This window comes from Osmerus eperlanus, chromosome 1, assembly GCF_963692335.1.
Source record: "Osmerus eperlanus chromosome 1, fOsmEpe2.1, whole genome shotgun sequence".
Classification (NCBI taxonomy): Eukaryota; Metazoa; Chordata; class Actinopteri; order Osmeriformes; family Osmeridae; genus Osmerus; species Osmerus eperlanus.
The window spans coordinates 7,184,501-7,212,313 of NC_085018.1; the positions used below are offsets into that span (position 1 = coordinate 7,184,501).

Genomic DNA, 27,813 nt, shown 5'->3' on the forward strand with positions numbered 1-27,813 from the left:
GTTCCTGAGGCTCAGGTATACTGTATGTGTTGTTGGAACTACGGTAACACAAACACCAGCTACCTCACTTCATCAGAATCACCTACCTAGTGTTTGTGTGTGTTCGTACACGTGTGTGTGTGTGTGTGTGTTATGTGCCTGTGTATTTATGGACAGTGTTGCTGAGCCACCATCACTGCAGAATTCTGCTGTGTTAATAACTTGGTATCCTGGTATCAGACACAACATCCTGTTGACACCAGACTTCGCGGCCTGTTGTTGCTTTATTACCTTTGGCAGGGGCGCTGGGAGGGACAACGTCATGGTTTTAGTATTGATGCCAATCCCTCTGGGTGTGAATGGACAGGTGTGTGTGTGGGGGTACTTATGCATGGGTGTGTGTGGGTGTGGACATACTGTACACTGTTAAAAATAATGTGTGCTTTTAACATACTATATTAAAGTGAGAGAGAAAATGAAAGAGATGGATTTAGGGAGAGAGCGAGAGACAGGTGCATTTTCTGTGTAGATACAATATGGTTGACATTCTCAAAAAGACTCAAACCTTCATTCTGTCATTTATTATTTGCTGAAGTACCTGTAGCAGAAGTCCATATTCACTATAAACAAATCTCCCTTTTAATCTCACCCATGAGGGCAGCCACAAAGCCCGCTAGTAAGAGTCTGGATCTAATGCTTGTGTTGGCCATTCAGTATCTTTTTAATTAGGTTGTTTGTGAAGCAGGAGAGACAGTTCTCCTGTCTCCCATTCTCTCTATCTGTTTCTGTCTGACATTATCCTCTCTCTTTTGCAGTCTCTGTCGCTTATTCTCTCTTTGTATCTCTGTCTCCTCCACCTCTCTCTTCTTTCTCTCTTTCTTTTTCTATCTCTCCCTCACTAAGAGAAGTTAATGGGATTGCACTGTGCATGTGTTATGTGCTGTACAGTATATTTGACAAGGGAGCTTCGAAGGGCTTGCTTGAGACAACACCAGTGTTTCCTCTAGGATTTTTTTTAGCAGTGGGGGCAGGTCTGTCCGAACCCTATATTTCAGAGCTGGTTAAAAGTCTAATAGCTAATGTAATATTGCACATATTTTCGTCCTACTTCCCCTAAAGCAATAAAATTAGGCTACTTAAAGACACCTTACACTCATAAAGTATGTTCTAAATGGCATAAATGCTGCCAATTAATAATTGACGTAACAACTTATTGTAAATGGTCAGTAGCCTAGCCTATCGATACCGTGGTGAAGTTGGTTTGAAGTTCGATATTCAAAAGATATTCGGACGCCCAGGATTGTGTTATTTTAACCGGTGTTTAGCATCGATACGACCGGCCGCTTAGCCTATGCTTTTGGCTGCCGAAACAACGTGTATGTTTAGGGACCATCAACAAATTACAAATGTCAAATTTCAAAAGTTAATAGCTTGTCAACAACATGAACAAGGAGCATCAAAATAATGTTAAACTGTTGAAGATGTATGCATTCATGCTGCACAGCCTTTAGTTTTTTTCATTTTTACCTCACACAATTTTAGATGATTTTCTGAAAGTTTGAAACGTCAATAGCTTTTTGGTCATGTGACCTATAATCCTCAAATCCATTTCAGAGTGTTCACTGACTATGTATACATGTTGCACAGCCATTAGTTTGTTCATTTTCATATCAGGTTGTAAAAAATAAAAATGTATTTTTATTCAAAATAAATCTTCAAACTTCAATAGCTTTTTGGTCATGTGACCTATAATCCTCAAATCTATTTGAGAGTATGCACTGACTATGCATACATGTTGCACAGCCTTTAGTTTTTTCATTTTCACCTCACACTATTTTCTATGAATTTTTTAGTATTTCAAACTTCAATAGCTTTTTGGTCATGTCACCTATAATCCTCAAATCCATTTCAGAGTGTTCACCGACTATGTACACATGTTGCACAGCCTTTAGTTTGGTCATTTTCACCTCACACTATTGTAGATGGATTTTTGAATATTTTAAACTTCAATAGCTTTTTGGTCATGTGATTTATAATCCTCAAATCCATTTCAGGGTGTTCACTGACTATGCATACATGTTGCACAGCCTTTAGTTTTTTCATTTTCACCTCACACTATTTTCAATGAATTTTTTAGTATTTCAAACTTCAATAGTTTTTTGGTCATGTGACCTATAATCCTCAAATCTATTTTAGAGTTTTCACTGACTATGCATACATGTTACACAGCCTTTATTTTGGTCATTTTCACCTCACACTATTTTCAGTGAATTTTTGAATATTTCAAACTTCAATAGCTTTTTGGTCATGTGACTTATAATCCTCAAATTCATTTCCAGGGTGTTCACTGACTATGCATACATGTTGCACAGCCTTTAGTTTTTTCATTTTCACCTCACACTATTTTCAATGATTTGTTTTGTATTTCAAACTTCAATAGTTTTTTGGTCATGTGACCTATAATCCTCAAATCCATTTCAGAGTGTTCACTGACTATGCATACATATTGCACAGCCTTTATTTTGTTCATTTTCACCTCACACTATTTTCAGTGATTTTTTTTGTATTTCAAACTTCAGTAGCTTTTTGGTCATGTCACATATAATCCTCAAATCCATGTCAGAGTGTTCACTGACTATAGGGGCCAGGAATTATTTCTTTGTATTAATGTTTACTGTTGTGTGGTTGCGGTGTGATGGAGTCACGTGGGTATGGGCGGTGTCACTCAATTAGTGTTAAAGCTCCTGTATACCTGTGCACTTGCGGGCTTGTATGAAGGAAGAGGGGGTGAATGGGTCGCCTTACTTTTTGTTGACCGCAAACTTTTTTGATCACAACATTTTTCCAGATCGCTGTAATTACTTTTGATTATGATTTCTGAACATTCAAATACTTTTCAGCAATAAAAGTCACGTCAACGCATTTCTTGGATCTCTGGGAATCTTTTCTTTTTACTAGCGCGTCAGCCTATGAAGCAACCCAACCTCAGCCTCTCAGCGACTTTTAGTTTGTCCCATGTAGTCGCTTCACATTTCAGGGTGTTCACTGACTATGCATACATGTTGCACAGCCTTTAGTTTTTTCATTTTCACCTTACACTGTTTTCAAAGAATTTTTTAGTATTTCAAACTTCAATAGCTTTTTGGTCATGTGACTTATCATCCTCAAATCCATTTCAGAGTGTTTACTGACTATGCATACATGTTGCACAGCCTTCAGTTTTGTCATTTTCACCTCAAACTATTTTCAGTGAATTTTTGAATATTTCAAACTTCAATAGTTTTTTGGTCATGTGACCTATAATCCTCAGATCTATTTCAGAGTGTTTATTGACTATGCACACATGTTGCACATTCATTATTTTGTTCATTTTGTATGGCTGTACTCAGAGAGACTAAAACACCAATTCTCTGCTCACGACTCTGCTTCTGTCTGGAGAGGGCTTCGGCAGATCACCAACTACGAGCCCAGAGTCCCACACACCGTTAACGACTCTCGTCTGGCCAATGACCTAAACGAGTTCCACTGCAGATTTGAAAGACAATTGGACTGTCCTGAACTGCACCTCCCCACCCATGAGGCCTCCCCCCCACAACAGTGATGACTCTCCATTCAGGAGAGAGAAGTTAACAGACTTTTCAAGAGGCAGAACCCCCGCAAAGCAGCTGGGCCGGACTGTGTGTCTCCAGCCACCCTCAAGCACTGCCTGACCAGCTGTCTCCGGTGTTCACCGGTGTGGACGACACAGTTAACATGGCCCTCCACTTCACCCTACATCACCTGGACTCCCTAGCATTCTACGCCAGGATCCTGTTTGTGGACTTCAGCTCTGCCTTCAACACCATCATCCTCGCTCTGCTTCCGGACAAGCTCTTCCAGCTGAACGTGCCTGACTCCACGGGCATGTGGATCACAGACTTCCTGTTTGACAGGAAGCAGTACGTTAAGCTGGGAACACACGTCTCTGACTCCCGGTCCATCAGCACCGGATCTCCTCCGGGCTGCGTCCTTTCCCCTCTGCTCTTCTCCCTGTACACCAACAGCTGCACCTCCAGTCAGGGGCGCCGTATGGGGGGGAAAAGTTAGGACGATTCTAAGGGCCCCTGACTGACAGGGGCCCCAAAAAATAGGCAAAAAGTAATATAAAATTATATTATATTATATAAACCATCATCGAGTATATAATACATTTAAAATATAATAATACAATCAATGATCTCTTTGTTTTTACTTGTGTTTGGCAATAAAGGTTAAATATCCCTATTGACCAAAAAGTAAACATCCATATCAACCGACCATCCTGATCCTGCCTTAGCGCACTTACGATGACGGTGTTTAGTTGCAGTCAGTAGATGCGCTAGTCGCTAGAATGTCAGGCTGTAAACACAAATCAGGGTTTCGGAAAAGAGAAAGAGATGAAAAGAAAGAGAGGATAGACAAAAGAGAGGGTTTCAATCAGTAACCCAGTTTTTTACCAAGAAAGGTGGGTAGCCAATCTGTGAGTGGTATTAACCTGTTGGTTTAATGTCCATATAAGCTATTTAGCTACCCAGCTAACAAGGGACGTCCTGGGGACGTCATTTTGTTAGCTGGGTACAGTGTTAGCCTACATTTCATCAACATTTAATCAGTGCAGGGAAACATTTAGCAAGATATTCAGATTAAATCATTGTCCCGACTCCCTGCCCCTTTTAACAGACTTAACAACAGATGAGTCAGCAGCACCCCAGTCTCCCCATTACTATCGAACTCCAAGAAGCAATCCATTAATTAACCCTCCCGCACTACCAGCAGAGGGTGCCAACCGCGGGGGGGGGGACTTTGAATTTTTGCCATGGGGCCCGAAATTCCTGGCGGCGCCCCTGCCTCCAGTCATCCATCCGTCAAACTCTTGAAGTTTGCGGACAACACTACCCTCATTTGGCTCATCTCTGACGGGGACGAGTCTGATTACAGGTGGGAAGCTGACAACCTGGTAACCTGGTGCAGCCAGAACAACTTAAAGCTCAATGCTCTTAAGACAGTGGAGATGGTTTTGGACTTCAGGAAGAATACAGCCCCACTCACCCCCATCACCCTGTGCGACTCCCCAGTCAACACTGTGGAATCTGATAGCCCCCCCCCCGTTGAAATGAACGAATGACTCTAAAAAAGATTTGTTCATTTTACAGAACGAGATTCAAAGAACCGAATCAGTAAAATGATCCGAACTTCCCATCACTAGTGCGTGACAAAAGACCGAAATGAGTGACTGTCACGCTCAATGCGTGACACTTGAGAGCCCTGGTTAACTGCTAGCCTTACATCGTCACCCTTTCTACAATGGCAACATGTTTTGAAAGTTAGCGAGCGACCCCAGACCCAACTTCCCGACCAAATTTTTTTTGTGGGCGGGCTAAGTTTGGCTGGCACCCAGGCTACTTTAGTCCGTGTTCGGAAACGTAAATTCAGACTTTTTGAAGTGCGGACATGAATGATTTACATGTTTACTTCATCTCCAAAAAATATATTAATTTAAATAAACAAGTTAAGAAATAATGTCACTTTAACTGTTTTCAAAAGCCATTGGTTATTGACACAAGGCCTTAGAAACTAAGCATAGCGTCTAGACAAGTTTACATTTACATTTTAGTCATTTAGCAGACGCTCTTATCCAGAGCGACTTACAGTAAGTACAGGGACATTCCCCCGAGGCAAGTAGGGTGAAGTGCCTTGCCCAAGGACACAACGTTATTTGACACAGCTGGGAATCGAACTGGCAACCTTCAGATTACTAGCCCGATTCCCTAACCGCTCAGCCACCTGACTCCCTGTTACAATCAATTATGGCGTATCCGTTCTTTGACAACTTTGTGGTGGATGAAGGTGCTCAGATTATACAAAGAGCGTTTATCCCACCAGCCCCAAGGGTCTTCAGAGACAGAAGTAATGCTTCCCTGACCAGTATCTGTGGAAGAAGTATAGGTTCAGCAGGCCCAGCATAGTTTATCTAGATAGATTTAATTGACATTCTTAAAAAAATAATATTTACATATATATATATATATATATATATATATATATGAAATAACACTTTAGCAACTCCTAAGGATGGCGATGAACACATAACAGCAGCCTACCATCCTTTGTAGAAAGTAATAGAAAGGAGAGTAGTAGACTATAATAGTAAAAAGAAGGGTAGTAGACTGCAGTCTATGTAGGTAGGCCTAGACTATGTAGTCTGCTGGAATCACACACAAGGAAGCAAACTCACTGTAGCCAAGCCTTGACACTGTTCAGTCTGTCTGGATCTCTGTATGTCTTTGCATGTGGGACATTATGAAGGGTATACCTTGCTCCAAAGCAGTACCTGAATATTATCATCAGTTTTTCAGGTCATCTTGAAACACAAAGAATCAAGGAGACTTTTTATTCAATTGTATAAAGTATTTTCATAGTTTAAAGTAGCCTATATGTTGACAAGCCTCTATATTACCTCTCCTTCTGGCTTCCCCAATATTATAGGTGCAATATACTGTCCCCATGGGTGTATCCAGGCCCACTGGAAGACTCAGGGGGTGACTGCCTGGTGCCCCCATGGTTGAAAAAGTGTTTCTAAAATGCCCTCTAGAGTGGCAAGAATTAGACCAAGTGCCCTACTGTCTGTGAAATGTGAAATATGTTTGAGTGCACAGGATGCCCCATGCAATAAATGACAGTGTGCCCTCTATAAATGTAAAAACATGTCTTAATGAGTTCCTTTATAGTAGAGAAAATGTGATTCAGTACCCTATAAGGTGCCCTTACAATGGTCTAAATTGGACTGTTCCCATGCCCTTACTTCCAATGGAAAAGGGTGCTGTTATGAAGTGCCCTTTATGCTGCCCCTACATGACAGTGTCCCAAATGTTGCCCTTTCCAAAGAAGACGATTAGATGCTGTGCCCAACAGTCTCCCTTAATGTTCCCACTAGGGCATGCTTTCCCAAAGTGAGGCTGTGACAACCCTTGGCACAGCCACAGTCTGTCACTGTCCAAGCCCCCTCTGGATCTGTGGAGGCAGACTATGTTAATTGGAAATATGGGGCAGCTGTCCATACACTGTCAGCCAGAATAGTAATAATTGGATTTGGATTAAATATGCACGTGTAATATAATAATGATATATTCTTAGTCATGCTGAGCAATTTTAAATGACTGTTCTGCAAAGCAAAGTGTGCTACAGTTTTGGTCACCTTCTGATCTGAAGTCGGTGCGGGATCTGTGCAATACTAGTTATTTCAGTGAATCCCCATTTTAGTCATGGTTATCTTTCCCTTTTATCTTAAAGCTCAGCATTTAGCCTATCAGTTAATAAATGCGTGTGTCAAAGTTATTTTGAAGTAATTTATTAATTTTGTTCAAGATGTGAAGACAAAAACATTATTAGCCCACATCAAGTGCAATTAACCATGGCCTTCTTCAGTGTTTTGAATTTTATCCTACAATTTTCAATTGCTACCACGTTCTTTTTTGGGCTATTATTCTCAATCTCCTGTTGAGAATATCGGCCATAGGCTAGCCTACTGTCAGAACGGTTTCAGACAGCTCATCAAATTACGCTAAATATCAGTAAGCCTAAATGCATATATATATGTTAAGTAGATTTGGTAGGTCTACAATTTACGCATTTTAACAGTCATAATGGTTTGACAAGTTGTCTCCCTTGCCATGTTAATTGCGGCAACATTGCCCTTTTTGGGGACAACTAAAAAAAAAATCAAAAAATCAATTCACGCTGCTGAAACAACACCACTCTGCTGGTTTACGCTTTGCTTTTTGCGACATAACTCCTCTTTTCGACGATCGCCTGATCTGGGCTGCACAGTCTAAGCTTATTGAGGTCTAGCTTGAATTAGCGTTGCCTGTTAGTGGAACGGAACGTTAGTGGAACGGCTTGAGGCTTAAGTCTAAGTTGACGTTTACCCAAGTGAGACTTATTCGCGTTAGCGCGACTTGCGTTAGCGACGTTGATGGAACACCCCCCTGGATGCTGTATGTTGTGCACACAACTTGTTTTGAATGAACATGTTAAATCCTGATATCTTGTTTTTGTTTTATTTAATATTTTTATTTATTGAAAATGCTGTATTTTTACATTGAAGTAGAAAAAAACATGTCAAACATGGGTTTATAATGTGAACGTACATAACGTACATATGTTTGTACAATTACAAATCGTTTTTTCCCCCGCAAATTTGGTTTATTCAGGATAATAGTACACATTTAAAATTAAAAATGCATTTTTTTTACAGAGAAGTTCAATAAGTAAAAGTCATATTTACCGGCAAAGAACAGCCTGTAATGTAATATCACAGATATATCTTGTAAATTTGGTACAGGAAAACTACAATTATTTTACGGTTAATTAATGTTAATATATATATTCATTTTTTACTGTAATTTAATGGGTTTAATCTGGCGTCCCAGCTGCCAGATTGTTCCTGTTTTTTTACAATGTATTTTTACAGTGTATGGTGATGGGGGAAAGGGAAATGATGGAGGATAGGATAATGTAGGGAAGGTCTCCCACTCAGAAACTCGAGATGGGGAGGCGGGCAGGGGAAATTTGAACTCAGGTATCCCACTGGAAGCCCAAGGGGGGAGCAGGGTCAATCTATCAAATAGCACACCTCTAACTTTGTACAGTACTAATGCATATAGTAAAATCAGTCACACTACGAAATACTACCAAATAAACCACAACTTATTCATAATACTGGAAATACATAGTTTCACAGATATATAGTTGGGGGGGGGGGGGGGGGCAGAGAGCCACACTAGCTTGGGCTGCCACTGGGTAGGTGGCATTTAACTCTGTATAACTTGAGACAGCTATCAACTCTGCAGAAAACTTCCCTCTGTATCTCTGCGCCTCGTCCATTAATTATATATAGCGGGACAAGTTATCCCTTACTTCTCAGCGTGAGAAATACAAGGTGATATGCAGTAGTGGCCGGGACCTTGCAGAGGCCTCCCCGCAAAGTCGGAGCTCGAGGCCCCTCCCCTAAATCCACTCAAAATGTATCTCCATCTGTCTTATACCAATGTCAATAGACTGATTGCTGTCTACCTTTAACTATAGCATATATACAGCAAGTTGAGAGAGAAATAAAAAAGTTTAAAAATAACAAAAGTACACAACAGCAGCCTATTTGTCATTGTTCAAAACCAAAGACAGCGCTATAGCCTTCTGATAGTTCAGCACCGCCACTGAAATAACACAATCAATGGAGGGAAATGAAAACATTTATTCTTGACAATAAGTAAGCAAGTATATTGGTTGCTGGTGAAGACGTGCTGCTGCTGTAGTGTTTCGTCTGATGCTGATGATAGCTTCCTCTCTGGCTGGTCTAAATAAGTGTGTAATCTTCGGGTGTTTTGCTCGAGCTTGTTCAGACAACAGTTTATTGCTGCGCTTTCGAGCACCGCTTGCATATTTTCTTTTACTCATGTGTCTCTACCGTCATCTAGCAAAACGTAATGATAAGCATTTTTTAAATGTGCGCGTTCGAGAGGCGTAATGGAGCAAAAGGCACATAAGATACGCAAAAGCCATTGTTGCCAGATTCAGGGATTTTGAGACTATTTAGCCCATGGAAGTGGACAGTGGCGGTTCTACATTGAATTACACCCAGGGCGAGACGCCCTTCGAGCCCCCCCCCCCCCCCCCCTCATTGAAATCAAAAGGCTGTTATGGTAAGACCGATTATGTTCTATACAGCTAAAACAGCCTGGGGTCAAATTGACACCAAACATAATAGGAGGGTTACATAAACATGCCCTTACACGCTAAATGTCTGTTATTACATGCTAAATTAATATAACTTTTAGGGAGGAACACTTTTAGTTATGACATTAAACTATACTTTGTCACGAAATATAGTTGTAGCAAATCAAATGTTCGTCTTTGAAACTACCTAAAGATTTGAAAATTCCGTTGGCTAATTACAGGGCCTAACCTAAATAATGAAAATAAATAATAACTGAACTTGTAACAGTTTTGTTGCAAAGCACACTATTGTGAAATGTTATCTCTTGTTTGTTGAGTTAAAACCGAAATATTATTGTTGCATAGCATTCATGACATGGATACCGTTCTTAATCATACTGAGACATATTTGCATACCTTTATCTTTTTCTCGTTTCTCCTATTCTTCTTTTCTTTTTTTTCGAAATTGGGTACCTGATGGCTTACTTGACCTTTTCCTGTCCATCTTCTTTGGCACTCAACAGTCAACAGATTTCCCATCCCCCCAACACTGTCACTCACGACCAGAAGTCAAGACTAAACCAATTCACCTTGGTGACCACAATCGTTTTGTGTTACATATTTTTATTAGCCATTTCACACAAATAAAAAAAATAAAAAATGTGCAGGAACTTTAGGCCTATATTTATAATATTATGAATGAAATGTGCGTTATTTGGAAGAAAGTCGAGGTGCAACTGACTTTAGCCCACTAATTTAGAGTATTGCAGTATACAGTGGACCCCCCCTCCCCCCCCCCCTTGTCCGTTCCATTTGGGAGACCCAGCCAGGTGAGCTGTCTGTCCCCCTCCCCTTTTTTCACACAGCTTCTGTGCACGGCACCTTCTCAGCAAGCAGGGGTGCCTGCAGCTGCCTGAAGGGGGCGCCAATTTGCCAATTCCCCACACAGTTAAATGATAGAAAAGAGAAAACCGCTTCGCAGCGCAGAGATTTTTATTTATTTTATGCTCGTGCGCCCCCCACGTGACATGAAAAAATGCCGCTCCGGGCGGCTGCCCGGTCCGCCTGTGCCTAAAACCGCCCCTGGAAGTGGATGAAGATCTGTTACGTTGCCTACATTACGGAATTCCTTTACCTGGCAGTTGAAACTTCGGGCTCTCAATGAGCGCCCTTAAAGATCCTGTGAAGTGGAATTAAAAACGAGTTTCAAGTTCACCACACCACAGAATAATGTGTTATTAACTACCCATCCAAATTAGAATGAAAAAAACACAGACAAGTATGTTAAATTAGGCTTTGAAATCGTAAGAAAATCAGCAGTCTTCTCTGCTTGAGACTGGGGGGGCGTGTCGCCTGAAGGAGCTGAAGCTCGGCCCCCTCGCTGGAAGGCGCCGCCTCTCTCAAGTAAGCTACCTACGACCCAGATAATGGACGCTACGTCAAGCCGAACAAAACAGTATAGAATTAGAATGTATGTGTTCAATGAGTGAAACATTCAGATGCATATAAATGAAATATTCCCCTGAGCTGTAACACAGGAGTAAACATTTACAGCAGAGACAGCAGACAGTGAGCTCTCCAACTACTTCTAGCACATTAGCTACCATTTCACCAAAATACCATCATTCTACACCAAGTAGCCTAATATCAAGTTGGCGGTTTGCACTAATTATAGCAGAGATACCTCTGGAAAAGTTATATAGTATAATTATAACAAGCACACAGAACTGATTGATGAACTGCTGGCGGCGGTGGATGGTCCAGGTGCGACCGGAGGATGAACGGCCGGGGGGGCGATGCTCGGTACGGCTCCGTGTGTTGGTGAACCCTGTCTGTCTCTGGTCCATGTTAAAACTGTCCGCCGTGAAATGGTCAGTGGCGCAGAGGCGGCTGTTGGAGTTTATCCGAAGCTTTCCATGAGCGTGGCTCTTCACAAAATCTATCCACCTATGTTTCCTTTCATTATCAACAGGGAACTTAAATGGCGTTGCAGCGCAGCTGGAGTTCTTGCATCCAGGGAAGATGCAGTTGCGGGTGGTGGGAGACATCCTGAAGCTAGCTAGCTAGCTGATGTAAGCTACAATAACAGTACAGCAGGAGGCCATTCAGTGATCTGACGTAGATGGGGCGAAATGACGTAGATAGGGCATTTTTTGGCTCCGCCCATTAAAACCTGATCTGAAAACGGAAGAGAAACTGTTCTTCGGTTTAACTCCACATTTCAGTGTGACAAAGTTTTAGCGCTTTGCACATGCTTTCAGGAACTAATTTCACACGTATATAATGTACTTAGAAGCAAAACATGGAATTTACTTTACAGGATCTTTAAAGTGTTTTCATTGGTTTTTTTTCATATAGGCCTAGTCTGTTTTTGCTATGCAGGGGGGGCCCTTAGGGCGGCGTGGTGGCCCCCCTGCCTCGCGGGGGCTGCGGGGGTTTCCCAGCTGCCACTGGTGATATGTGAACTGGTTGAAATGCATGTGTCTCACTGTGAATGTGTGAGACCAGGGTGCGAATTATACAATGACAATCGGGGGGGCGGGGGGGTCAACTTTTTTTCCAGGCGCGTGCTTCAGTGAACTGAAGTCTTACAATCCCTACAGTATCTTACTTGTTTCGAGTAATGTCTACAGTCGGAATACATGTACCGGCGTTACGTATTCAGAATACAAATTATGAGGAACTGTATTCCGCTACAGTTACAATTTAAATAGTTGGTATTTAGAATACAGTTACATTGTTGAAATCAATGGATTACGATACTTATCTGTTTCACAAGTTTATTCACTCTCTAAATAAATTAAGGCAACTCCATGCATTTCCCAGAACTTCGATCTGGTGGTTTATACACTGTACGAACACAACTAAATCTATCGCTCCCATGTCATTGCCTCTCGTTCTTTCCTTCTGCAATGCTATTGGCTAAGCCAATGCATGGCCATCACATGCACGGGGGATGCAAACTCACGTATCATGGTTGGCCAAAGCATGCCTCTCATCCACTCTCAAGTAGTTCTTAAGAGGGTTCTCCTTACGAGCATGTTCGGGAAATGCACGTTAGAAATAACGATGGTTCGTTATTTGGCTCGTAGAGAATCCTCGTAACAACTAAGATCCATTGTTATCGGGAAACACAGTTTAGTAAGCAGGATTTGATGGCCGCATTCCTACACTTATAAAATGCAATTAAATGTGGAAGTAGCCTAATCCAAGTATTCTGAATATGTTACTCAGATTGAGTAATGTAACGGAATACGTTACAAAATCAATTTTTGGGCATGCATTCTGTATTCTGTAACAAAATATGTTTTGAAAGTATCCTTCCCAACACTGGTCACACACACACACTGATCTAAAATGGCAGGTTGAGATACATCAGAACATTGTCATGCGAGGGAGGCTGGCTGCATTGGTGGTTGGGTGATTGGGAGTTTCGGTGGTTTAACCCTTGTGTTCTCCTCGGGTCGTTCTGACCCATCAGTCATTGTGACCCACCGTCGTATTGCGACAACTTTACCGCATACAAAAACAAAGTGAAGCATTTTCTTTTAACCGTTGGGCTGTCTCAGACCCCCCACATTGCGAAGGTTAAAAGAAAATTATTTTTATTTGTTTTTGTATTGGGTAAAATTGGGTAAACACAACGATGGTTCGTTATGAACCTTTGGGTCATGTGACCCGAAGGCAGCACGAGGGTTAATGGTTGGTTGGGTGTTTCTATGGTTCGATGGTTGGACTGGAGGTATTCATATGAGTAGTAGCACACATGACAGTCCAGGGTTGTTGAGTCAAAGCGTACAGCACCATAATTTCTGCATGAATGGGGCACACCTGTGCTGGAAAACAAATGGATTGTACACAATTACAACATGTTGGACATAGCTGACATTAAGTGACAGGGTAACTTTAAATGTGGCCAGCCCTAGGTCAGCAGTCTCCTTGGCTTGCGTTTTTGCTGCTGAGCTTGTCTCTGTGTGATACATGAATCTAATTATGCTTCTATGAGGAGCTGGCACTATGTGAGCTACCATGTGGATTGGGGGGGTTTGGGGAAGGAGGGTTGGGGTTGGGGGACGTGGGTCTTGGGTGAGGGGGATCAGGGGTCCACCGGAGGAGGATGGAGGAGGAGACTGGAGGGAGGCATGTGTGAGTGATGTGTGGTGATCAAGAGAAAGAGATACTAGGATTGGGGCCTCATGTGTCTTTCCTCGTTTGGTGCCCACTCCTCACACACACACACACACACACACACATACACACTAGACCACAGGTGATTATCTTCGTCTTATGTCTAAACCTACTGCAGTTGACCAACTCCAGGGTGGTATTCCAGGTAGCGTGTTTAACAACCTCTGAGCCTAACCCTGAACTCTGAGTTGAGTTACTCTAAAATGGGAAACTCCGAAAACTTGGTTCCAAAAAAGCTGATTTGAATTTGTTAACTCAATTCGGAGTACGTCAACTCTGAGTTAAGCGCGGGCATGAGAACTATAAAAAGCCAACATCAATGGAGCTCCAATACTAGGATCCACCATGGCACCCAGCGACAAAAAACGTTGTCCTACTTCACCACACTTCAGATAAAAGTTTTATTTTGTGTTTATGGTCAATCTGAGCACATATTCCGGAAAAAAGCAACACGGCTGTAGCAGCGTATACAATTGGCGTGGGAGACAATTGCTGCCAAGTCAATGCATACATTCTGTTAGGGGTAACTGCTACTACAAGTTGAATAGGCACCATCTGATATTTACTTTGTATCATGTCGAATATGATTAAAACCAAGGTGACGTAGAGGCTACAATCACAAGCTTATAGGCCTAAGCAAAATATGCCTTACCTGTTCGCAGTATGTTTTTATATTTAATATCACATTGAACATGCTATTTTATTAAGTCCATTTTTTCACCTGGAATATTAACGGACAGTGGAATTAAATGTTCAATGTATGGACTGGCTACTGCATTCTAATATAGCCTATGCATTGACTCGGCAGCAATCGTCTCCCACGCCAATTGTCTCTACACTGCTACAGCCGTGTTGCTTTTTCCGGAATATGTGCTCAGATTGACTATAAACACGTAATAAAACTTATATCTGAAGTTTGGTGAAATAGGACAACGTTTTTTGACGCCGTGTGCCATGGTGGATCCTAGTATCGGAGCTCCACTGATGTTGGCTTTTAATAGTTCTCATAGTTCTCAATAGTTCTCATTCTCGAGTGGAAGTACTCCGAGTTGACTTAACAAATTCAAATCAGCTTTTCTGGAACCGAAAAGTCGGAGTTCCCCATTTTAAAGTAGATCAACTCAGAGTTCAGGGTTAGGCTCACAGTTTGTTAAACCTGCTACCTGGACTACCCCTCTGATGTAAGAGAGGGGTAGGGAGACAACAAAACAGAGAGGAGAGAGAGACAGACAGAAAGAGAGCGAGAGAGGGAGGGAGAGTCAGACAGAAAAAAAGATAGAGAGGGGGAACTCTTTTGATACATTTTGGTCAGTGGAAACTATTATTCCTTGACATGCCTGCTAATGTACGGACCAAAGGAGACTGGCACTGACTCTGCCTGATGCTTCGTGGCATTGTCTTTGGTGTTTGCCATTTTACAGAAAAGTCTAAAATATTTTTTTTAGATCTGGTTTCTAATAGCTGTATGATTCGTTTTGACATGAGTCATTTGAGTCAGTGTTCTGGATGACTCAGAACATAATGTCAGTGGTGACCATAGCAACTCATACTAAGATCGTATTGGTCTTGTGTGGTCTTAGTTGGGTTCAGTGTGTTATCTTGGTCATGGTGTGGTCATAGTTGTGTGGTCTTGGTTAGGGTCATAGTGTGGTCTTGGTTAGGGTCATGGTGTGGTCTTGGTTAGGGTCATGGTTAGGGTTATGATGTGGTCATGGCTAGGTTAAGTATCAACAGAGATTAGACAGCAACAAAAAGCGGTAGCGATGCTGTCGAAAGTTATGAAAATTACAAACTGAAATGCTTTTTCAACGATTTAGAGGCAAAGAATAATGTTTATACAGATGTATAAATACATATACTTTACTGGATTGTTTAGTGTAGTACCTCAAAACTGTTAAAGGCTGTTCTTTATGTCTGATAGACTTGGTGAAAAGGATATCCCACACGTGATTTACAATCTACGTAAACAGGTTTGATCATAGAGCTACCTAGACAGAACAACAACAATGAAGAGAAGAAGCCCTGTGACATTTTCCAAACCTGGTTAAATGCCACTTCTGGGGAAGTGTTTCTGGACATTGATATTGATAACTTGCCCTCCCATCCTTAGTGGGACGAGACAGCATGATCGCAAGAGAGAGATGAATGGATGGATGGAGGATGGAGAGAGGGCAGGGGGTAGAGAATGGAGGAGAGAGGAGGGGACGACAGACAGACCAAGGGGACTGAATAAGCTGAGCCTTGCAGTTCTTTCAGGGTTGAAGTGGAGAGAGAGAGAGAGAGAGAGAGAGAGAGAGAGAGAGAGAGAGAGAGAGAGAGAGAGAGAGAGAGAGAGAGAGAGAGAGAGAGAAGAGGCTGGGTACAGTGTGCATTCTCAAGGAGAGAAAGGAGGACAGCAGTTACTATATCCACCAACCCATCGACAGCAATAAAGCCTCACTCCTGGCAGTGTGAGAGCCAGCCAGCTGCTCTCCTCTCTCTGTCCCTCTCAACCTTCCTCTCCTTCTATCGTTCTTTTCTTCTCTCTACCCTCATCTCTTCGTCTCCCTCATTCTCTCTTCTTTTTCTCTCTCCCTCTTGCTGTCTCTCATCTGTTTTATGACTGATCCGGGGGACAATGCTGAAGTTCCGTGCGGACCGGAGGGTGAGGTAGGAGAGGGGGGTGTGGGACGGGCCAAGGCTGGGAGGAAGTTGACCATGGTTGGGGTAGGCTGGCAGTGGGAGGGGGGGGTACCAGAAGCTGGAGGTCAGACAGGACTGCAATGCAGTGTTGGAAAGAGAAATAACAGGGATCTGTTTTATGGCTTTTATCGGTTTGTGTGAGTGTGTTTGAGAGATTAGTACAGTGGATAGTGTGTGTGGATGCATGTAGTGGTGTGTGTGTATGTGGGAAGGCTTGACTTTTTAATTAGCTTGACAGTGCTGTCACAGGCTTTGCTTAGATCTCAAGGCACTTCACAGTAGAGTTGCTGAAGTATTTATGTCAGTGGTGATTTGGTGATATCTCCAGTCATAAAGTGGTAATTCACCGGTCATTTTGACGTTTTGCAGTGTGGTTCTGTAAGCAGGCAAAGCAGTCTCATTTTAAATAGGTTTGTAGGTTACGCATGAATAGGCTTGCTCAGGCGCAGGACCCTCTGAGACCAAGTCACACACACACATATAAACACACATATACACACTAAAGCGTTATCACAAACACACAGACCCATAGACTGACATTCACGACATGCATGCACATGACAACATCACTTAGCAAACCTATAGAAGACATATGAGTTAGGAAACACACCCAGCCACACACACACGCACACACAGTGGCAGCTGGTCATCAGGGGTTTGTTCTGGTTTGATGCATACTGGACAGAGGGACTCTGGTGTGTGTTGTGTTCTGCTGTCAGCCGCTGCATGCCTGAATGTTGTGTTCTCCCACATCCCCTGTCCTCTTTACCTATCAGAGAGAGAGAGAGGGGGTTGGTTCTGCTTGAACACAGCCAGTAAGAATCCCAGAATCACACCATTCTGGCTCCTGTCTCCTCAAAATTAAAACAATTACATGAGAGTTAGGGTTCTGGACAGAGTACTACAGATACCCCCTTTCCACCAAAGTGAACCGGGAGCTAGTTTGGAGCTGGTGCTAGAGCCGATTCGGAGCTGGTTCAATTTGTGAGCCTTCTATGAACCAACATGTGTACCTTGTGTTGTTAAAGGGAGGTGTTCATGAGCAGAACCTGGGGGTGTCTCCAATGTTGTTCTGAGTCCGTTCCTTCTGGCTTAGTTCTCCAAACCTGTTCTTGTCCCTCGACGCTGCCTCCATGCTCAGTGGCTGTTATGTAAGGAGCAGGGGAGTTGAGTCCCTGAGGAAACACAGGACATTCCTGCATGGTGGCTGACGCTTCTTCAAGCTGCGCTAGCTGGTATTGTCAAAGAAATTCAAATACGAGAAACAGGATCCCCAATTCCTGTCTGAATGTCTGCCCTTTCCTCTCTAGCCGAGGTCAATTGACAGTGGTTCCACAAAATAACCCAAAGAGGAGGGCTCGCCTCGCCAAAGGCAGTTGGCTGGAACAGGATTGCTGTAACATTACATTTAGTCATTTAGCAGACACTCTTATCCAGAGCGACTTACAGTAAGTACAGGGACATTCCCCCCAAGGCAAGTAGGGTGAAGTGCCTTGCCCAAGGACACAACGTCTTTTGACACGGCCGGGAATCGAACCAGCGACCTTCTGATTACTAGCCCAATTCTCTAACCTCTCAGCCACCTGACTCCCTACTGTACAACATACAGTCTTTGACAGAAAATAGCGGGCTGCTCCAGATATTTGACAGTCCACTGGCGCTGAGCTGTCTGTGTTGCTAAACCACTCTCAGATGGTCTCATTAGCTTCTTAAAAGGGACAAATTGATAGTTGATTTACAGCATATATCTTTATTTGTTTGGTTGATAATGCTTTGTACACCCATGCCATGATAAATAAAAAACATCTTCACAAATGTTACCAGAATAAGTACAAGTAAAAAGTGTAAAGAAAAGGCATTATTTTGCATCACTCAGCAAAATCGCGCATAGACATGCATGACGGGGTTGTAGATTGTAGTGTCTTAGTAAAGCAAACATTATTTATACTTTTAGATTTTAGGACCAAAACATACACCCACACACTCCTTCACACACTCCTAGACACACACAAACACCTGCACACGCCCCTTGGCTGGGTCCTGGGAGGTTATTAGATGAAGTCAAGATACACAGATACAGAGAACAAAACACTTGCCCATGCAGACACAAGTAGATGATTCAGACCAGGAAGAGTTACCTTACAAACCTTCAGCACTGCCATATGGACACCTGGAAGTGTCAGTGTCATGAACCAAGGATATTCAATGTTCTTTAAGGCTCAAAGGTATAACATAAACAAAATGATTACATCCTATTGTTAACATAAACATCTGGTGCTGGGATTGTTTTAACCTATTGGCGCACTTACACAAAAGCACATTCTTTCTCACACACATATACACACAATCATTTAATAATCACCCTATTGTATAACGTATGGCTGAGGTTGGCTAGATGCTTTTGCTGTGATGTCAGAGATCAATGTGACCAATCCCTGATCAACTGGCAGTGCTGATGTACTTTTCTCTTTTCTTCCCTCCCTCTCCCCCCCTCCCTCTCTCTCTACACTCACTCCCTCTCTAACCACTCCCTCTCTCTCCTCTATCTCTCCTCTCACTCCTCTCCAGTCAGAATGACCAGAGTAGACCAGCTGGATCATCAGTAATCCAGCTCCAGCTGGAAGAGAGTACACACATACAGACATACCTGCAGTAAGTAATCCCACACTCACTCACACACACACACACACACACACACACATTCACACACTCACTTACGCATACACACACATACACAAACACAGTACATACATACACCCATATACACACACACACACACAGTACCTGACAACAGTATCTGACAGTTCTACTACAATAGTACCTCAGTTCCTGTATAATATAACTTATATAAGTTAATATACGTTATATTACAATATACAGTACCTGACAGTTCAACTGCAATTTACAGTACCTGACAGTTCTTCTTCAATATACAGTACCTGAAAGTTCCATAACAATACAGTACCTGAAAGTTCTACTACAACATCCCTTTGGCATATTTGCCCTACCTACGCACACTAAGGACTGCCAGTATTTGGGCAGTACAGTATACTGTATTGTGTAACTTTTGTTACATGAGTTGTTGCCTTTTAGGACTTTTGCACATTTAGTCTCCTTGTTGGTGTACATGTTGTATGTATAGAGTTTTAGGAAAGAAAGTATATTTGTTGTGGCTCCATTCATGCAGATGTACTTCTCTACTACAGTAGTATGTGCTGAGAGAAAAAGAAATCTGAGAAAGAAAGCATGCAGATTGGCTTACAGAAAGAGAGAGAAAGAGGGATGGGAGGAGAAAAAGAAGAGGGTTTGAAAATCCATCTCCCCTTGTGGCCCAGTGTAATGAATAGTTTACTGGCGTGAGCAGGACTGGAAAGGATCAATAAGTGAAGCAGTATATGTGTTCAGGGCTCAAGGGCTGCTGAGCTGGGATGGGCCTGGCTGGCTGGGCTGTAGTGGGCTTGGCTGTAGTGTGCTGTGGTGGGCTGGGATGTAGTGGGCTGGGCTTAGCTATAGTGGGCTGTGGTGGGGTGAGCTGGGCTGTTCTGGGCTAATCTGTAGTGGGTTGGGCTTTAGTGGATTATAGATGGCTGCGGTGGGCTGGGCTGCAGTGGGCTGGGCTGCAGTGGGCTGGGCTGCAGTGGGCTGGGCTTGGTTATAGTGGGCTGTAGTGGACTGGGCTTTAGTGGGCGTGGCTTTAGTGGGCTGTGGTGGGGTGAGCTGGGCTGTAGTGGGCTGGGCTGTAGTGGACTGTAGTGTGTTGTACTGGGGCTGGGCTGGACTAGGCTGGGCTGTAGTGGGCATGGCTGGGCTGTAGTGGGCTGGTTTGGGCTGGACTGCAGTGGGCTGGGACAGAGCCCAGGAGAGCAGTCCTCCTGAAGTCTCACAGGGGTTAGGAGGTAGTCTGGAGCGGTGGTTCTCAAAGTGGGGTCCCCGGACCCCTAGGGGTCCGCGAGCCATAGCCAGGGGGTCCGTGAAATAATTTGCCATAAATTATAAAATTGTAGAATTGTGCTGTATCATCAAAAAGTGAAAAAATATATAATAATCTACAGATGGGTGACCATTTGCACCAATAAAATAAGCATACTGTGTCCATTTAAGAGCACAAAGGCAGGGCTCTACAGTGTGCCCATTTAAATATATGTGTGCATGGAAAAGTACTTGGGCACACGGGTGCGAGCGAGTTATGTTTTTAACCTATTGCAGCTGTCAGTTACGTGAAAAGAAATTATAGAATCCGAAAATGCTCAAACCATTATTTGCAACGGGAAACATTTTTTCTGAGATTTCAACACCTAATAATCGCGACTCGGATAAACCTCATAGGCTGCGTCCTGTGATAACCTACTGAATCTGTCCTGCGTTGTAACAGCCTGGCTAGCGATCTACCTAGCTAACCTTCACCCTCAGTGTGAACAATCAAACTAACCAAACTAACATCCAACACTACACATATCAAACGAGTTCAACAATAGAAACTTAAACAATGCTTCCATCACCAAAATGAACCCCCCAACTGAGTCCCCTTCTGTCCTGCTGCAAGCCATGCTGAAAACCAAGAGCGCAGTTGCGACCCTACATGAACACCGGTGCGAATAGCTACAACATAAAAACTAAATTTCCCATAATGAGTAGTTTGAATCCATCCACCACCGAGGACCTCATTCGGATCAGTACAGTGGGGCCCTCCATGGAAATGTTTGATGCCTCTAAATGTGCTGAAAACTGAATGAATAAATACAAAAAAGTAATAAATGAATATGTAATGAATAAATAAGTAACAACTCCTGTTTCTGGTCAATTTTGTGTAATTCATTCAATAGTCTAATAATGATGCAATGTTAAAAGTTTTTTGTTTTGGTGGTGGTGGGGGGGGGGGGGTCCTTGGAAAATGTTCTCCCCTGTAAGGGGTTCCTGGCCCCAAAAGGTTTGAGAACCCCTGAGTAACCCACACAATGGGATGTCATTATTCCACTGAAAGAATGTTGTCTATCTGCGCACATGTCTGTATTGTTCACTCTCTCTCTTTGTGTATCTCTCTCTCTCTCTCTCTCTCTCTCTCTCTCTCTCCAGGAGTTGTGATTTGGACATGAATGGAAGGGCAGGAGGGAGAAGATCAGTAATCTCCAATGCCAGGGACGTCAACTTTAACAGGAACATGGTGTCAGACCAGTCCCCAGAGTCCCAGCCCTACACACGGGTCAGTACCAGAGACAAACATAATTTTAACACAGACCTAATGACGCTGCAAAATCCATCCTGTTCCACATGCAACACTATTTCTCCTCTCCTCCTCTTCTATGTATTCCTCGATTCCCTCATCTTTTTTACATTGTCATTTAGCAGACGCTCTTATCCAGAGCGACTTACAATAAGTACAGGGACATTCCCCCGAGGCAAGTAGGGTGAAGTGCCTTGCCCAAGGACACAACGTAATTTTGCGCAGGCAGGAATCGAACCGGCAGCCTTCTGATTAATAGCCCGATTCCCTAACCGCTCAGCCATCTTACTCCCTTTTGTCTCCTCTCCTCCACTACCTTCCCTCATCCCTTCTCCAGGCATCTCATACCCACAGGAAGGCTGCTACGTTTGGCAAGCGCTCCAACTCCATGCGCAGGAACCCCAAAGCAGAGGTGTCCAAACAGGGTTGGCTGTACAAGCAGGTACCAAACAACTCACCACAACACAGGACCAAAACACTCACCACAACACATGCAGAAACAAAAAACTTACCGCAACACAAGACCAAAACACTCACCCCAACACATGCAGAACCAAAACACTCGCCACAACACAGGACCAAAACACTCACCACAACACAGGACCAAAACACTCACCATAACACATGTGGGACAAAAACACTCACCATTAAAACCTCTTAGCGTTCCAGAGGCCTGTTCCATAAAGGCCTGTTCCATAAAGGCCTCAAAAAAGCTGCGGGGTGTTCTATCAACATCGATTAAGGAAAAGCGAGACTTATTTAGACAAGTTTTAGTTCTAGCTACGTAACCAAGGTAACTTATACTTCTGAACTAGCCTGCTCCGTGTCAGGCTAAAAGTCGAGCTAAAGTAAGATGTGTTGCAAATCATTTCAAACAGGCAGAAACAGAATCTCAAAAGACACTTCCGTCAAGTACATTTCTGCGCGCAAAGCACTTTAGTCTGTGTTCGGAAACATAAGTGCAGACATGAATGAATTTAAGTGTTTACTTCATCTCCAAAGAATGTATTCATTTAATAAACAAGTTAAGAAATAATGTCACTTTAACTGTTTTCAAAAGCCATTGGTTAATTGACATAAAATAAGGCCTTAGAAACTAAGCAACTAAGCAGAGCGTCAAGACAAGTTACAATCAATTATGGCGTATCCGTTCTTTGACAACCCTGTGGATGAAGGTGCTCAGATTATAATAGATTTTATTATCATTCTTAAAAAATATATAGGTACATAGAAAAACACTTTAGTAACTCTTAAGGATGGCAGTGAACACATAAGAGCAGCCTACCATCCTTTGTAGAAAGTAGTAGAAAGGAGAATAGTAGACTATAATAGTAGAAAGGAGAGTAGTAGACTGCAGTCTATGTAGGTAGGCCTAGACTATGTAGTCTGCTGGAATCACACACAAGGAAGCAAACTCACTGTAGCCAAGCCTTGACACTGTTCAGTCTGTCTGCATCTCTGTGCGTCTTTGCATGTGGGACATTCTTGAACAGGGTTGGTGACTTAAAAAGGTTTAGCAAAGGCAACTATGCCAGGAAATATGAAGGGTATACCTTGCTCCAAAGCAGTACCTGAATATTATCATCAGTTTTCCAGGTAATCTTGAAACACAAAGAATCAAGGAGACTTTTTATTCAATTGTATAAAGCATTTTCATTGTTTAAAGTAACCTACATGTTGACAAGCCTCTATATTACTTCATCCTCTCCTTCTGGCTTCCCCAATATTATAGGTGCAATATACTGTCCCCATGGGTGTATCCAGGCCCACTGGAAGACTCAGGGGGTGACTGCCTGGTGTCCCCAGGGTTGAAAAAGCGTTTCTAAAATGCTCTCTAGAGTGGCAAAAATGAGACCAAGTGCACTGTCTGCCATTCACATTGTGAAATATGCTTGAGTGCCCAGGGTGCCCCTTAACGCAATAAATGATAGTGTGCCCTCTATACATTTCAAAACATGTCTTAATGAGTTTCTTTATAGTAGAGAAAATGTGATGTGTACCCTATAAGGTTCCCTTACAATTGTCTACATTTGACTGTTCCCACGCCCTTACTTCCAATGGAAAAAGGGTGCTGTTTTGAAGTGCCCTTTATGTTGCCCCTACATGACAGTGTCCCAAATGGTGCCCTTTCCAAAGAAGACGATTAGATGCTGTGCCCAACAGTCTCCGCTACAATGTTCCCACTAGCTTTCCCAAAGTGAGGCTGGCACTTGGGGTGTCGTCCCATTCCCATTGTTACACTGGTGAGAGCCCATGTCGTGCAGTAGCAGCCCTTTAAATTTTTCCGCCCCTGCCCTTCAAACACCCACAGTCTGCCACTGTCCAAGCCCCCTCTGGATCTGTGGAGGCAGACTATGTCAGTTGGAAATCTGGGGCAGCTGTCCATACACTGTCAGCCAGAATAGTAATAATTGGATTCGGATTAAATATGCACGCGTAATATAATAATTATATATTCTTAGTCATGCTGAGCAATTTAGCCTATCAGTTAATAAATGTGTGTGGCAAAGTTATTTCGAAGTAATTTATCAATTTTGTCAAGATGTTAAGACAAAACCATTAATAGCCCAGATCAAGTGCAATTATCCACGGCCTTCTTTAGTGTTTTGAATTGTATCCTACAATTTTCAATTGCTGCCACGTTCTTTTTGGGGCTATTATTCTCAATCTCCTGTTGAGAATATTGAGCCATAGGCTACTGTCAGAACGGTTTCAGACAGCTCATCAAATTACACTAATTATCAGTAGGCCTAACTGCATAAAGTTATGTTAGGTAGATTTAGTAGGCCTACAATTTATGCATTTTAACGGTCGTAATGGTTTGACAAAAATCTCCCTTGCCATGTAAATTGCAGCAACATTGCCTTTTTGGGGACAACAAAAAAAAAACTCAAAAAATCTATTTACGCTGCTGAAAATAACACCACTCAGCTGGTTTACGCTTTGCTTTTTGCAACATAACTCCTCTTTTCGACGATTGCCTGATCTGGGCTGCACAGTCTAAGCTTATTGAGGTTTAGCTTGAATTAGCGTTGCCCGTTAGTGGAACGGAACCTTAGTGGAACGGCTTGAGGATTAAAGGCCCTTGCACACTGAGTGCAACATTTTCGTATGCGTTTTTTTGCAATCGTCAGCCTCAACATTCGGTGGCTCTGAATTGCCCAAAAACCTATCAAAATGCTGGCTATGGATGCAAAAAACGCAGACAATCGAACGCGATCCAAACTTTTTTTTGACGGACGAAAGTTTCGGAGGCAGTGTGTAATCGCAATTGACGTAACATGAGGTCGTATTTATTTTTTAACGTGCGAACATTTCGGACACGAATTTGGGACTCAGTGTGCAATGGTAAACTTCTAACTTGACGTGTACCCAAGTGAGACTTATTCGTGTTAGCGAGACTTGCGTTAGCGACGTTGATGGAACACCCCCCTGATTTCGCCGTTCTATGGCGCAGTTGTAAACACTCGTCACTAGAATGGCCATAACTTTAAAACAAAAGATCATATTTCTAATCTGTCTGCTGTTCTACATTTCCCACATAATTCCGTATATTTCATCAACTCTAACATGGCCTGTATCTTGTATTGAAAGTACTAAGTAGTAAGAAAATTAGCTTAGTCTAATGAAGTGAGGTGGACTGAGAAAACATATTTATTAGTCAAAGTGGAGCCAGTGGATGTTGTGGGAGATTTCCTACTGGGTTAGATTTACTGCTTCAAATTGAAAACGGAGAAGATATTTAGAGTAAAGACAAGTTTCTTAACATCTGTGTTCAATATCGTCAATTAAAAGTAAAAACTTTTCAGTTTTGAAGCATTTGTTTGTAGGATTAACGCCAGCTGCAGCAAACACTTTCGTGACCCCGGTTTGGCTGTTCGTGACGGTCAGCTATGACAGTGTTGAGCCTCGATTTTTGCAGATTTCTGTGAAACTTGCTAAAAGAAAAATTATCTAGCTAGATTATGTACACTTTAAGCTCAATGTACATACCTGCCAATTTGGTTGTATTGTGGAAAAAAGTCGAACCGTTTTTAGTTATGGAGAGCCATCGCGCTAGCTCGATTATGAGAGTAATTGCGTTTTCACTCATCACTTCAGTGGTCATAACTTTTAAACAAAATAGTCTATCTTAACGATTGAAAACAGATGCATCATAGACCGCTGTAGTATGTGTTGCCCGGGCAACAGAGGCTAATGTCATGATGCTAATGCTTCAGTGAAATAGTAGACTACTGTTTCCGAAAGTAGATGTACTTCCTTAATAATATCAGCTTATATTGTACATTATACTTCACAATTGTGTTTCATATCACAAAGTAAAATAAGTAAATACTAGTGGTTATCACCCTGGCCTCTTTGCTTGTGGCGTTTCTGCAGCTGCCTTGCAGTAAAGCAGTTAGCCTAGCTATCTCCCAGAAGTTAACGAGCTGCTAAACTAATGTTCTGCTAGAGGTAGTCACGCGAGTTTTCGTGATGTTAGTGACGTAAGTAGCGTCATTGACTGTGGCTAGCAAGTTAGCCACCGTTAGCTTTACCTTTTGCCACAAAAACTTAATTTCTACTTAAACCGTGCAACGGAACGTAAATAAAAATACAAGCAACTCAATCGCTACCAAGACAAAACTTTTGACACCTAGGTTGTCTATGTAGTCCAAATATTGACAAAGGCTTAGGGGTGGGAAAATAAATAATAAAGAAAGAAATGTATATGATAGAGAACAAAGGTTGTGCTCTTGCCGAAGGCAAGCACACTCAATTAAGCAGGCGAAATATTTCTCTGTTATCGTCGATTCCACTCCAGATCTTTCGCATGTGGATCAGCTGACATTTGTATTCCGATTTGTTAATGCAAGTGGGAAAGTAGTTAAAAGGTTCATAGGATTTGAGCCCATCCACAGCCACACAGGCCTTAGTTTAGCGGAATCTGTCATTAGCATGGTGCGAAACCTTGGCCTGGACATGGCGAACTGTCGTGGTCAAAGTTATGATAATTCTAGCAACATGTCTGGCATGTATAACAGACTCCAAGCTCAGTTAAAAAAGTAAACCCTGTAATCCACTACACACCGTGTGCCGCCCACCAAACCTTGTTGGTGTTAATGCCATTGAAGACTGTTGTGCAAATGTAATTTCTTTTTTTGAACTTCTACAGTCTCTTTATACATTTTGCAGTGCTTCAACTCATCGCTGGAATACAGTTTTCAAAAACAGCGACTTTAGCATTAGCCATACATTAAAATCCCTCTGTGCTACGAGGTGGAGCTGTAGAGCAGACTCAACGAAAACTCTATGCAGAAATTACAGAGCAATTCGAGATTCATTAGCCAAAATAGCCTCGGACAGTGACGAAAAAGAACGATGCAAACGTGAGGCTTCTGCGTTGGTTGCGAAACTTGATACACTTAAAAGTGTTATGATGACCTAGCCTGGCTCTGCCCTCCTACGTACTTCCGCTCAATTTTGATTTTGCTTTTGTACTAGGTCTGACCATGAGGTAAGTAAGTCAGATGTCTCCGGTTAATTTTCTACCGGCCAATCAGCGAACAGAGGGAGTGGCTGTCGTGCGCTAGTTTGTGTTGTAGTTCCGTAATGGCGGCTTAGAGAGATGCGAGCAAAGTCATTCGGTCCGTTGTGGCAACGCTGCCGAATATCCATAAGCTAAAGCCAGAGCAAGAACAAGTTTTGTTGAGTTTTGTTGGTGGACATGATGTTGTGGCCCTCCTCCCCACAGGGTTCGGGAACAGTTTGATTTTCCAGCTACGGCAGCGAGCTCTGTTACAGTAGTGGTGAAGGAATTGGCTAAGGCGAACGCTAGCGATTGGTTATGGCAGATCAGAGTGGCTCTGGGCAGATCCAATAGTTTTAAACTTCAACAGAGTACCCTACAGCCTACAAGGAAGTCAACGCTTGTCAATGGAGCGAGGCCAGACTCTCTGTACAAATGAAATGTACGAGAGTCTGGTTAGGACCAGGCTAATGATGACCATGTTGTGGGACCGAATACTAGGCAG

The 27,813-nt window shown here is 42.6% G+C and overlaps 1 protein-coding gene across 10 annotated transcripts in view; it reads left to right on the plus strand.

Moving 5' to 3' along the window:
• plekha6 (pleckstrin homology domain containing, family A member 6) overlaps window positions 1–27,813 on the plus strand; it is a 300,812-nt gene that overhangs the window by 113,142 nt on the left and 159,857 nt on the right. For all 10 annotated transcript variants that reach the window (XR_009929718.1, XR_009929719.1, XR_009929712.1 and 7 more), the window contains 3 exons: window positions 19,147–19,230; window positions 21,652–21,778; window positions 22,137–22,241. Coding sequence is in view for 2 of the 10 variants with exons in the window: in XM_062456283.1 (XP_062312267.1) it covers window positions 19,147–19,230; window positions 21,652–21,778; window positions 22,137–22,241 (316 nt within the window). In the remaining 8 variants the exon portion in view is untranslated. The remainder of the gene's footprint in view (window positions 1–19,146; window positions 19,231–21,651; window positions 21,779–22,136; window positions 22,242–27,813) is intronic.